At 38.4% G+C, this 13,023-nt stretch overlaps 1 protein-coding gene across 2 annotated transcripts; it reads right to left on the reverse strand.

The window, feature by feature from the left end:
* Positions 1-263: 263 nt before the first annotated feature.
* LOC103142753 (alpha-synuclein-like) lies at positions 264-11,668 on the reverse strand. Of its 2 annotated transcripts, none has more exons than XM_016674771.1 (6): positions 11,315-11,668; positions 10,766-10,922; positions 10,594-10,623; positions 8,083-8,225; positions 1,351-1,422; positions 264-909 (listed from the first exon to the last, which is right to left on the reverse strand). In XM_016674771.1, exons 2-6 carry the CDS (start codon positions 10,884-10,886, stop codon positions 892-894), a joined length of 384 nt encoding a protein of 127 aa, XP_016530257.1. In that variant the 5' UTR covers positions 10,887-10,922; positions 11,315-11,668; the 3' UTR covers positions 264-891. The 2 variants fall into 2 exon arrangements, with proteins under 2 accessions (XP_016530257.1, XP_007559020.1); XM_007558958.2 differs by having other exon boundaries at positions 10,766-10,923; positions 11,319-11,667.
* Between the last annotated feature and the right edge of the window lie 1,355 nt (positions 11,669-13,023).

The raw sequence follows: 13,023 nt of genomic DNA on the forward strand, positions 1-13,023 counted from the left end.
GTATTTTGTAACAATCTACATTATATTCATTTACATTAAATATGATTTTTTTTTTACCTCAAACTTAATGTAAAACATATATTTAAAACTCTCATGAATTTTATATAAGAACCTGTTGTTTGACAACCATTTGATATCAAATTGTTACTAAGTCTGTTTTCATTTAGGAAATCAGGAGTTGAAACAGAAATGTGATTCACAAACACAAGTTTGTTTTGGAAAATACATAATTTGGCACACTGACTCGATCACACAGGACTTCCAAGGGCGTAATCCCACACTTTACGTATTTTATTCAACATTTGAATCCAAATAAATCCATGATACAGCGGTGAAGCTGAATATTACTTTTACATGCTATAAAATACAACATGAATGCACAAACAGCCCAGTACTTTATAGTCCATTGCAAAAAACAGTGACAAAATACACAACAAAATAGAGAATATCAGTATGCATCCATCTCAAACAGATATGTGTGAATTGTTCCTTTATATAGAGACACTTAGGTGTTTACTTCCATGTTTGTGTTACGGACGCAGCCAACCAGCTGACGGTGGACAGACACACACACACACACACACATACTCTGGGATCAGGTGGCCTTCTCAGTGGGAGGGAGTCACTGTAAACGGCAGCTGGTCACAGAACACACACACACACACCTGAGCCGCCGCCCGGGACGCAGGACGCGCCAGCACACTCGCGCAACATCACTCTGTCTCCCTACAAGAACATTTACCGGAAAGACACACAGAACGGCACGCACAGAAACGCACAGACGCCGAGCACAGACTCCATGACGGACCAGAGACGAGGCACGACGGGACTTGGCAGAGCGACATGGAATGTTTGGGTCATTTTGCTTCGACTGCGAAGCCGCCGAGCCGCTCAGTCGTCCGAGTCCTCCTGGGGCGGAGAGAAAAGGACAGGTTTTGCTGCTGCGTAGGCAAATGTGATACGATCCCCCTACTCCATTATGATGTTGCATCTCAGTCACTGGAGCTGGTCTATAAACACCCCACCCAGTCATATGATTTATTAATGACCTCTGACTGCTGTCACACAGGGCTGAAAGTCAGTCTGTGGCCTTGACATGAGAACGTCTCGGACATATTTATTTTCTTTATATGTAGGATCTTAAACGCCTTTCTGAGATAATCCTGATCAACAGTGTGAAATATAATTAGCTTCCACAAGTAACTGTAAGGTGGAACTTTTGATTAATTAAAATAATTGTCATCACCTTTATATTCTTGCAAGCTCTCAAGCAGCCCTTATGAACCCCATCATACAGGTATCTACTAGTTTCTTTGTATTGTGCGTAGAAAGCAGTTTGGAAATCTTTACCTCTGTAGGTTCAGTGGAGTCGGTATCGACCGGTGATTCCACTGCATCTGGTACTGCTGAGACATCCTCACCCTGCAGGCAAAAATAGAAATACATTTCACTTCCAAATTTTATACCTTGTTTCTTTCAGACATCTCGTGAAGATGACGTTGTACGGGACATCAATAGTGTTACTGTACTGAGGGAAGCCCACATGTTTAGCCTCAAGCCTTTCTTTAGCTAAGCTAACTCATGTGTTGTGTTGTGTGGTTGGAGAGTAGTCTATTATTTTTAAGTCAATCCGAGACACTTGACTATACGGTTCCTTGCAAGTGTATTTAATTGTGGTAAAGCAGACCGAAGTCATCCATAACTGCGAATTATAAGGAAAATACTGCAATTTTTTATAGCAAACAATCTAACTGGTAATGTTAATTTGCAGTCAGATTGTTTTCTATAAAAAATTGCAAACAACCAGAACGACCTTTCTTCATGTCTGTCTGCACATCACAGACGGACAGTTTTGCACATTCTTGTTTGCAAACTACTTCAAGCTCAGTTAAATTGAATAAGGAGCATCTGTGAACATTAATTTTGAACTGTAGACATACATTTGATTAGATTTATGTCTGGCCTTTTACTGGGACGTTCTAGCAAAAATAATTAGCTTTGATCTGTATCTTTCAGGTCATTTTGCTGTCAGGAGGTGAAACTTTTTCTCAGTCTGAAGTCTTTTTCAGCCTTTACTCCCAGGTCTTCCTATCAACTCAAACCAGCTTCCTATTCCCAGGGCAGGAAAAGTATCCCCACAGCATCATGCTGCTACTGCGATGTTTAAAGGTGACGATTACGTGTCCAGACAGCAGAGTCGGTTTATAATCAGGTACGTTTAGGTGGATGGCAGCTATGTCTCGGCAGTCTGTAGTTTTGTTGAAACTGATGCATACACTTTAATTTTAATTTTCAAATGTTTTTCAAATAATTGAGATCTGTGAGATGTTCAAACTACAGAGAATTGTTTCATAAAGACTAACCCCGCTTTAAAGTCCTCTACAACTTTCTCCCTGACCAATCTGCTGTGTTCCTTGGTCTTCATGATGCTGTTAGTTCACTAATGTTCTCTACCAAACGTCTGAGGTCTTCAAAGAAGAGCTGTGTTCATGCTAATATTAACTTGTACACGAACTGAATCTATTCCACTGAAGGTTATTCTACATTCCGAGATCACTTTGCTCTCAAAATACAAGTTGACTTTGGAAATGCATCAAAAGCTGACATCTACATCTAGAGAAGAAAAAAATCAGTTTAATCTTAAATGAAAGAAATAAATTCCACTGGACTCTCTGTTTGTTTCAGGATAAATGTACATCACAGCAGTCACTATGGCTGGAGGCTGCTAAAAAATAACGCGGTTTAAAACACCAATGAAACATGGACGTCTCTCCCGTCTCGATTACACCGTGTGACTGAGCTGACCTTGATTAGGGGTGATCACTGTGTGCTGATGAGTGCTTGTGGACGTGTGGGGCTACCAGATGGAGAATATAACCTTTAGGACGTCTTTGCACCTTCTACTCCTCCTGTTGCATTTCAAACAAGCCATCAAGCCTGTGTTTTTCAGGAAAAGCGCCCTCCTCCTACTGACTAAAGTAAACATTCAGGCAAATTTAGCCTTAATTATCTCTGCAACACTAATTTACCAAAGCAAACAACTGAGAATGATATGTGTTAAGAAATCTAAATCAAATTGAAACCATTTTCTGATTTCTACTTTTTCTGTTGCTTCACATCCACTTTCGTCCTTTATCTATGCATTTCTGGGTACTTCTACCTTTCCAGCCGTGCTGAATCAGGGTGAGTCACCAGCAGATGATGAATTGGTGAAACAATCGGAAGAGAAGATTAATCTGGACAAAGCATCACGGTGTCGACTGTTTGCTCTCCTGTGGGCGAGTCTTTATCTGTCTGAGTGTCTCAGGAGAGTGGTGGAGGGACTTTTTCCACCTGGCATTAATTTTTAAATAGAATCAATATTAATGATGCTTAATGACTCTGAGTCGCCCGGGAGCTCTTGTTAAATGAGGACAATCTGGTGCCATCTGCATGCCAGTCTCTTGTTGAAAAGAATGTAGATTTTAACTTCTCCAATCTGCAAGTTTCTTCTTGTCAGATCAGTCAGTTGCGTTTACATCCCTCTGTTGGTCTGTCCTCTCTTCTTAAGATTCCACTTAATTATGCTACACTTTCTTTTCATTTTGTTTAAACTAATAAAACTAATTTCTTGTAAAAGGGGTGTAAAAGGAGATCATTTTAATTAGTTGAAGATGGATTGAAAAAAAACAGCACTTTTTTTTTTCTCCAAATCTTTAGTATCTTATGTCTTCGTGGGGCACAGGTTTGCTTACTGCAACCTGTAAAGGCACAATTAAGGAAATGTAAGTGCATGGCGTTCAGAAGTGACATGATTTGCTTTCACGAATTCCCCCGTGCCTCGGTGCTAATTAAGGAACGGAAGATTTAGCATCACAACAAACACTGAAAAATGTGTTTGTGTTCCCTGGGAAGCTTGTTGTTCCCTGCTACTCAAAAGCAGGTGAGTAATTACAGCCGAATTCAGTTGGCATGTTCATTTTAGCACCTCATTAATAGGAGTGGGATATGTAAATGCAATAGGTTTAAATGAAATATTACAAACTCCTCTCCTTGCTATCAGTATCTACATTTCGGAGTGCGGAACCTGATTTTGTTGTTGTTGGCATTTCATTCAAACTAAATAAAACACAAATGCAATGTTTCGCGAGGTCCGACAAAGCTCATTAATCCGAACTACAAAAAGATAAAGACATCTTCACGTTGTGCAAAAAGACACAAACAGTAGTTGCACAGACCAATCAGCAGTACTACAAATAAACTAGATGACTTCAAGGATCATCTATGACATCATATTATTAATATACGAAATCTTAAATAATCTTTGTAACAGTAAAACAAATACCCAAAAAACAACACTCTTTGCTGGGATAGAAAGAAAGAGAAGAGTCATGGTTTTATGTTGGAAACTAGTGAGGAAGAGATCTCACATTATTTTATTATTTTGCTGCACCCTTCAGTTAGCCTTACTGAAAATGAAACATTAATGGATAAGCTACAGAAGCATTGCTGACTTCTCTGAGCCTGAGCTAATTAAGACTGGAGCGGATTGAAGTTGAAAGCTATTCTGTGGTTGCATGGATTCACAAGAAAGACCACAGGAGTCGTTCTGTGCAAGGCCAGTTATCACACTTGATATGCGAGGAGATGGCGACATGAGCAACAAGCAGCTGAAACACACAAAATTTATACATAAAAATGAAGATTCTGTTAAGGAATTATATATAAAATTGCTTTATAAACATAAATTGAGCTCAAGAGTTCAGATACAAATACGTATATAATAAAAATAAATAAATACATAAATAAAAATGTAACCACAATCTCAAAACTAAAACACACCATTTTTTAAATCTTGTTTATATTTCTTTCTGACAATTGGTAGAAAAACAACAAAACAGATTTATTGTAATGAGTTTATTATTATAATCATTATTCATTTCTTAACTTGTGCCTTTAGAAACTCAGAGTTTTTCTCTACATCGAGCGCTGTAGTGGATGTAGCTAACCAGTTAGCTAGAATTTAGCTAACTGGTTAGCTAAATTCTAGCTAACTGGTTAGCTAAATTCTTAGTACATATAATTAAATAGCTATGAAGTCTTAACATTTTGACAATATATCTATTCTTTTTGTAATTTTTCTGAAAATGTTAATTCTATAAAATACATAATGTTGCGTATTTAGTGGTCTTCTGAAGAATTTCAAACATAAACCATACAAATAAAAGGGCCTTTTGAAGACATGACAGGAGCATCATTTTTCATGTTTGACTTCAGTCTGAACAGCAAATTGTTTGCTCCGATAAACAGCTCTGGCCTCCTCCTCCCGCTTTGGCAGACGAAGGCCAGACTGACTGATGGAGAATGCCGGGTTGCTACCAGTATGTAACAGCTTTCATTTCAGGTGAGAAAGACATGCAGCCGATATGAAAAATGATGACAAATGACTCAAGGTCAGTGCGCCATTTTTAACACAGTGAGGACTTAGTTTGGAGCTTCAATGTAAAATGGAGGAATACTCTGCGCTGCTGCCTCTGGGTGTGTCTAAATAAACGTCTTTATCTGCACACAGAGCTCAGTAGTGGAAGCTTCTCATATTTTGGTATCTACAGATAACAAAACATCTTCACTTTAAAAAACAAAAACAAAAAAAAAACAATAGGTCGCTCTCATAGGCCTCTTTTAATTGCAAGAACCAATATAGAATGCTACTTGTGCAATCAGCTCTTTATGATAGTTCCTCAATACTGAATATTCCACAGCCAATTGCAGGGCCAAAACAGAAACTTGACAAACTGGTAGGCTATGTAAAGTCATATAGCAATAACTTCATACCAGCAGCTACACCAAGGCTTTCATCACCAAGCCCAGTGCAAAGTGTTGGGTGCAGTGGTGTCAAGCATGTCGCCACTGAACTCCAGAACCATGAATACCAAACTATCCTTCTCTGTCTTGAAATCCCATATAAGAGTCTCTGTCTGGTAGTTGCAAGGAGAACTGCACGTTCCTTACTGCATTGTGTTAAGTGTACTATTTGACACAGATGGGACCTGTTTTTCAGGAGTTTGGCAGGGGCCCCTAGTTCTACTGAAAGGAGCTTCTAATGCTTCTGCATACTAAGTAAGGCCCAGTGCTCTGTGAGAACATTTTAGAGAGGGCCCTTTTTGGGTTCAACGTGACTATGTGCACACAGCAATGTGCAACACGGACATCAGGTAAGACCCCTCAAAATATAACACTTCCTATACAAACCCCAACAAAAACCAATCTCAGCTTCCAATAACTTATCTGCTTTCAGCCTACCATGTATAAAGTTCCAGGTGGATAAAGTAATGAAACATCTGATGTCCAGCGCAGATATTTGGAATCTAAATAGACATGCAAAGCCTTTACTTGACTTCCAGGTCTGGGAAGCTAATACAGATTTTTTTTTAACTTGCTGTGCATTAGTTTTCATTATTTATGAAAGACAGACATGACAAATGGACAGAGATAAGCTAAGCTCTTAGCTCTTATTTATTGCCATCACATTAGATACTAAATGATCTACTTTTGGACCAGATTTAATAAGTAAGCACTTTAGTTTTGTCTATAATAGAGCTGTTTTTCAAAGTAAAAGATCAGGACTGTCCTGCTATTTTATTTTTTAAAGCTTGACAATTAAAATACACAATTCTGCATTAAGCTTAAGTAATAAAGACACACCTTGACTAATTGCCACAACAAAATATGCAACAGATGATAAGAACAAAAGAGCTTAAGATGTTCACATCTTGGAAGAGATTTGCTTCTGCAAACCTCTGACATTTTCATGAATCAATTAATCACCCATCTAAATTAACATGTGACCAAAACCATCCATCACTTCAACCTCACTTACTACGTAATTGACATGTTGCTTTCTCTAAATGTAATTTGTCCCAATGATGTTTACTTTTTAAGGTATTTTTCATGTAAAGCACTTTAAGACGGTAAGAATAAATTTGCTGAATGAAAATTTTGGTTATAAAAAAGCCTTTTAATTTTCCCCAGTGTGCATCTGTTCTGCGTTTGTATACAAAGACATACATTTAATAAATAAACCTACAGACCTGGTACTGTACCATAATGTAATGTTCAGGTAATCAAGCTGCGGAGGAATTTTTTGACACATCAGAAACAGCTGACATATTGTTTCTATTGCACATATGCATACCAATGGCATTTATCGTCAGGCTAAGCTATGTCAGCAGTCTGTCTGTATTCATGAAGATTCACTCACCTCTGCATTCCAAATGCTTGAAGTGATTCCAACTGTAGACAATCCAAATTTTCTGATTATTTTAGCTAATAATTATTTCAATACTTGGGAGAACTTATAGATTATGTGTTGAACTTATAGACTGTCTGTTTCGGAAAAAAAAAAGAAGATAAGTAGCACTGTAGGTTTTACAACCAAATCCTAATAAGCACCCCCCTTACACAACGTGCATAGAAACAACATACATCCTTTAGAAATGTGAAGAGTTTATGATTCCCAAACATCCCCTTAATTTCTTCCCAATTTGACTCAAGTAAAATGTGTCAATGCACATTGCAAGATTAAGAAACAGTGTAACAGCAGATGTAATTTCCCTATGGGGTCATAGATCTGGGAGGCATGTGGCATAAAATCTGTTACCTTTAATATTATGTAGCAGAGTGAGGAAATGCAGGTGATGATCAAATTAGAGATGCAGCTAAAACCTCTGATAACTAAAAAAATCAGTCATTAACATTATCTGACTCTTATGCAAGGATAAAGTCGTGTCTATCTGTAAAAATTGTAATTTTGACAAAAAACTTTAAAAAAAAATTGTTTCTGTCTTCTTTTTTCAGAAAAAGTTAAGAGATAAAAACTTCTTCATGAAAATATAGAGATGAATCAGTGTTACTATAAATTGTGATTTTTTTTGTATACTTTGATAAGTAATTATAGTGCTTTATAAAAGCCGAAGGCAAAAATCTCATAAAATGAAACAATACTGAGTTTCTGCTGTTTTGTAAAATACGAAAAAAAAAAAAAATGCTTCACCAAAAATTGTCACTTACTATTCGACACAAGATTAAAAGCCTCTTTCTTACTTGTTTGGCTGGATCCTTCTTGACCAATCCAGTGGCAGCGGCGATGTTGCCCGCTCCTTCCACAGTTTTCTGGGCCACAGCCGTAACCCCGGTAACCACAGCTCCGCCCACATGAGACACTCCAGACACAGTTTTTTCAGCGACTGCAGGGACAAAAGGAAGGAGAAAGGAAAAGAAGAACAGAGGGGAGGCTGTATTATCACAGTCTTAACACCGAAGAGGATTACAAACAGAAACATGAAACAAATCCCACAATTTACTCTAAAGTTTTTTTAAGCAATCTGAGAAGCAGAGTCATACTGATAGAAACAACTGTAATATATCACCGTTAGCTTGTCTTTCTAAAAATGATGTTTCAAGTCGAGTAATTTATTAATGATATTTTGCTGTGTTGCAAACAGATAAAAAAAAAAAAAAAAAAGTGTGTGTGTAATTCAATCAGCTAACCTAATTGAGGAAGAGCCTCGGGTGAGTTCTGTTCAGAGAGACAGGGAAGGCAAACAAATTTATCCCCATGGTGGACTAATCATCTTTGATGGACGGTTGCAATCGAAATGGAGGCAACAGGTGAACTCATAAGGCTTTCGCTGATCAACCCGCACAGCATCATTAATCAAGACCAGGAGGCTCACAGGGCGTAATCACAGCCTGCACAAACCTCTCCAAAGCAGATTATCAGATCATCTAATGCAGATCGCTGACAAGACATTATGTCATAGTGCATTTACTTCACCTGCTTAGTGTAAGAAACAAAAAAACAAACTATCTGCCAGGTTCCCTACAGCACAATCAGTTAAGGTAGGCCTGGCTCTGCTTGTTCTCCACTTATTCTGAATGAGAAGTAGCAAAGCAAGGCCTGCAGGGAGTCATTCAGGTGTAGTGGTGAATAAAGCAGTGGAAATGTTACACTTACTCCACCCACAGAGATGCTATATATCTGTCCTGTTAACCGCCTGAGGATTCGGTGAGGTAATCTCATTTATTTTGCTTTTTGATCATGTAAAAGATCTGCTGAGTTAAAACTACTCCTTTGTTTATGAAATTAGGCCTGGATTGGTATGAAATTCTCAAACCATGGCAATCTTGTGTAAAAACAGCAAATACAACAACAAAAAAACACAGTACGGTTTCATGCGTTATACGATTCAACTGGCTCAATTTCAAACAGATAAGGCACAATTACTCCTTTTTCTGTTAAAATTATATTACATATTAATCATTGTAGTCAGGACTTGAGTAACTATGCTACTTCTATCCATTAGTTTTGTCCAATTGTTTTTTTTGTTGTTTTTTTTTTTGTCTGATGTTTTATGCTGAACCTAGATGTCGTGTTTTCATTATGTGTAAGCGAGAAACCATCACAATTAACGGAAATAACGGCTTCAAAACATCAGTCCTGTTGGTTCTTTGAATATCAGGTTTCGCCAACTATTTTCCAATAATTACATATTGTTAACTATGTAAAAATCCAACAGCTTAAAACATCTCACACAGATATGGAATAAAATTTTTGTCTCTGGACACTTGTCAAATACTGTGTGCATTAAAAGTCAAAAGCACAACACAAACAAACAAAAAGAAACAACAACTCCTAAAAACATCTAAAGAACATCTAAAACTTCCTTTGATTATAATGCTATCTTTGGCATTAATTCATTGAATTAGTGTGAATACTTTTATAGAACCATTTTGCTTTCTTTCATGTGGGGGCAGGAAATACTTAAAAGCATTATTTTTCTGTAAGCTGACTGGCAGTGTGCAGCAACAGGTGGGGAAAGGGCAAAACTGATTCACTTTGTGTTTCAAAAAAATCAGATAAAAATCTGGACACCTTGTCACCTTTCATGATGTCAATAAAGAACATTTTACTTATAATGCCTGACTGGCAATAAGTCACAGCCATTTTTACGCCATAACCTTTTAAAATATTTGTATACCTTCATACCTGTCAGGTAAGATTATGGCAAGTGCTTATCATAGCAGAATGCTTGGTTTTAGGTGCCCAAAAAGAACACAAGTGTTTTAATTTGTTAGATTTTCCCCACGGATAACCAATAGGCAACTGTTTTAAAACCAAAGTGTTATAACCCTACATCCAACCTAACAGTTGACCCAAAATCTTGTCAGATAAAATAAGGAACAAGCTTTTAACTCATGCGTTGCACATGCTTGTATGCTTTTGCTGTGTTTTGGTGGTAAAGTTACATTGCTCCAAGCAGGCCTGGTATAGTTACTGTTAATGTTATGGATAATTTTTTGAGCTGATGATCACATTTCTAGAAATGATATGCTGGTTTTGTGGAAAAACCTTTCAGAAAGGATAAGCACAAAGATCATGTTATAAAATTTTAAGGTGGACAAGGCCTGCATATGTAGGTAACTATCAATCTATTATATTCATGTGTAAAAAAGTAAAAAAAAAAAATTCTGGATAAAATCATCCTTGGTCATAAATAATCAAATTTAAACAAGAACTTTGGTAAGAAGTCATTGGAATTAATAGAAAGTTACCTGTGGAGACTCCATCCTTTGTTTTAGTACCTGAAAGACATATGAGTGCCAAATATTTACAAGTATGACAATCGAAATGATAATACAAATGTGGATTTTTTAAATTTATTTTTAAATTGTGGTGACTACAGTCACTTCCTGAGCATAAATGAGATGAATTCCCGGAACCCACCAACATACATAACCCCATCCTTCGTCATCTCAGCCGCTCCAGTCACTCCCTGCTTGGTTTTCTCCGCCGCTGCCACGACCCCATCCTTGGCTTTGGAGAAACCCTTCATCAGCGCGTCCATGGCGGCTCGGTTCGGCTCCCAGATTACACGCACCCAACTGCAAAGCAGGTCCAGTCAGACGGATGAATTGAATTAGTCGCTGTTAAAACACAGAAATGATGCCACCGCCCCGCGTTTTTTCTTCTCTTTCTTCCCCCCTCCCTTCTTTTTCTTCCTCTGACTGGTTTATTGTACAGGCTGGAATATCTGTGCTGCCCAATGCCAGCAGCTTTGGAGCAAATCCCACCTGTAGGAATTACAGCCTGTGAATGGCAGCAATGAAGGGCTTTACTATTAATACAAAGGATAGTAAAGGAGGAAATGGAACTGATAGGCGCACATATGGTCATATTACTGCTACGATAAAGATTCTTTTTGTACGAAAAAAAGAGAGAGAGAGAGAGAGAGAGAGAGAGAGAGAGAGAGAGAGAGAGAGAGAAGTGCTTTACGCACCTGTTTGCTTCAACTTCCTTTCAGCACACAATGTGACGGGTCTTCCCGGATGGCAGCGGAGTATCCCCCCCAAAGAGTAACACCGGCTTTACAGACTCCAAACTTCAGCTGCTCTCAACAGACGACGGTGTGTAGTGTCCTCCACTCGGACGGACAGAGAGGACTCTCCACGGGTCCGTTTGACAGACGCCTCCCACGCCACAGAGACGGAGAAGGAGCGATTGATCACTCTCCCTCACGCACACATAACACGCTCCCTCACATGGATTACGTAGCCGTTTCTATACGTGGGTTGTCCACAGTGAGTAGGAGCAGCAGCAGCCTCTTTAATGTCATCTGCGGCTCAACTACCAATTAGGTGGCAGAGTAATTACTCAAAACAACCGGGCTCAGCTATTCTCTCTTCCCACATGTGACCAAGATGTTCACAGCAGCTGCATGTAGCAGGTTGATGGAGGCGATTTTCATCGGTTCGTCAACAAATTTGCGTACAACGTAACCGGAAACTTCTGCAGGATACCAGGAAGGCAAATAACATCAGTTTTACTAGTTTTGGGGTGAATCGTTTAACAACAAATGTAACAAAGTAGCTTATAATCGATGCTGTAAGTTAGACACACATCAGCAAACAACAAATCTATTTAAACGTGTTTTATTAGTGGAATTTAAAATAGCTCATCATTCCAATTTCACGTGTCACCTTTATGAGAACTTAATGCCTTAGGAGAAAAATGAATTTGAATATTTACTCGTGTCTAAAATTACTTGCAGGCAATTCAGAAACAAGTTTCAAAATATGCACAAAACCCTTTGCATGTTAGTTTTGGACAGACAAATGTTGACTGAACATTTAACCTCCTTCCAAACCTAATCAATGCAACTCTCCTTCCAACCCTAATTCAAGCCCTCCTTCAAAACCTTACTTGAACTCTCCTTCCAACGCTCTTTCTAACCCTAATTTCAAACTAAATTCCAACCCTAATTAAAATCCTCCCCCCAGCCCTCCTTCCAAAAATGATTAATTTCACTGTGCTATAAAGAACCATAGCACGGAAAGTTTAATGGATTTCTTATAGATCGTATGGCCACCAACGTGCATGTGTGGACTAATTTTCTTCATCATCCTCACCTCACAAAGACCAGAAACTAGCACATTCTGGCAACCTATAGCGCAGCCATTTTCTTTATAGTTGCCCCCTAATTATAGCTCAAATGAGCTGACTTGAAAGTTGTTTAGCAGTGTTTAGGAGAATTAAAAGATGTTGACAAAGGGAGCACAACGAGGCTTGCTCTTTGTTTTATTCTTTGTGAGTGACCGTCTTCAGTGAGTCACTGCAAATACCACGAGTCATAGTGCTAATATCTTTTTCTTTTTTTTTTCTAAAAAGCTGTCTTTTATTGAGAGCAGCTTTAAAAAAGGCACTGCCCTACTTTGTTCATCTTTAATGTAGTTTGAAGTATTGACCTGAATGAGAAAATCTTCTGCTTCCTTTACAACAGGAGACCTGCACTCTGAGGAGAACAAAGACGCATGAAGACATTCATGACTTCACCACTTTTCCTGAAGTATACTTGTGTTTCTAATCAGACATTGTTCCCTTTCTTTCTTTGTTGTATGCTCAGAGGGTGTGTGTGTGTGTGTGTGTGTGTGTGTGCGTGCGTGTGCGTGTGTGTGTACCTGAGTGCGCTCCATAAGAATAATTAA

The sequence above is a fragment of the Poecilia formosa genome, unplaced genomic scaffold (genome assembly GCF_000485575.1).
Source record: "Poecilia formosa unplaced genomic scaffold, Poecilia_formosa-5.1.2 Scaffold100, whole genome shotgun sequence".
NCBI lineage: Eukaryota > Metazoa > Chordata > Actinopteri > Cyprinodontiformes > Poeciliidae > Poecilia > Poecilia formosa.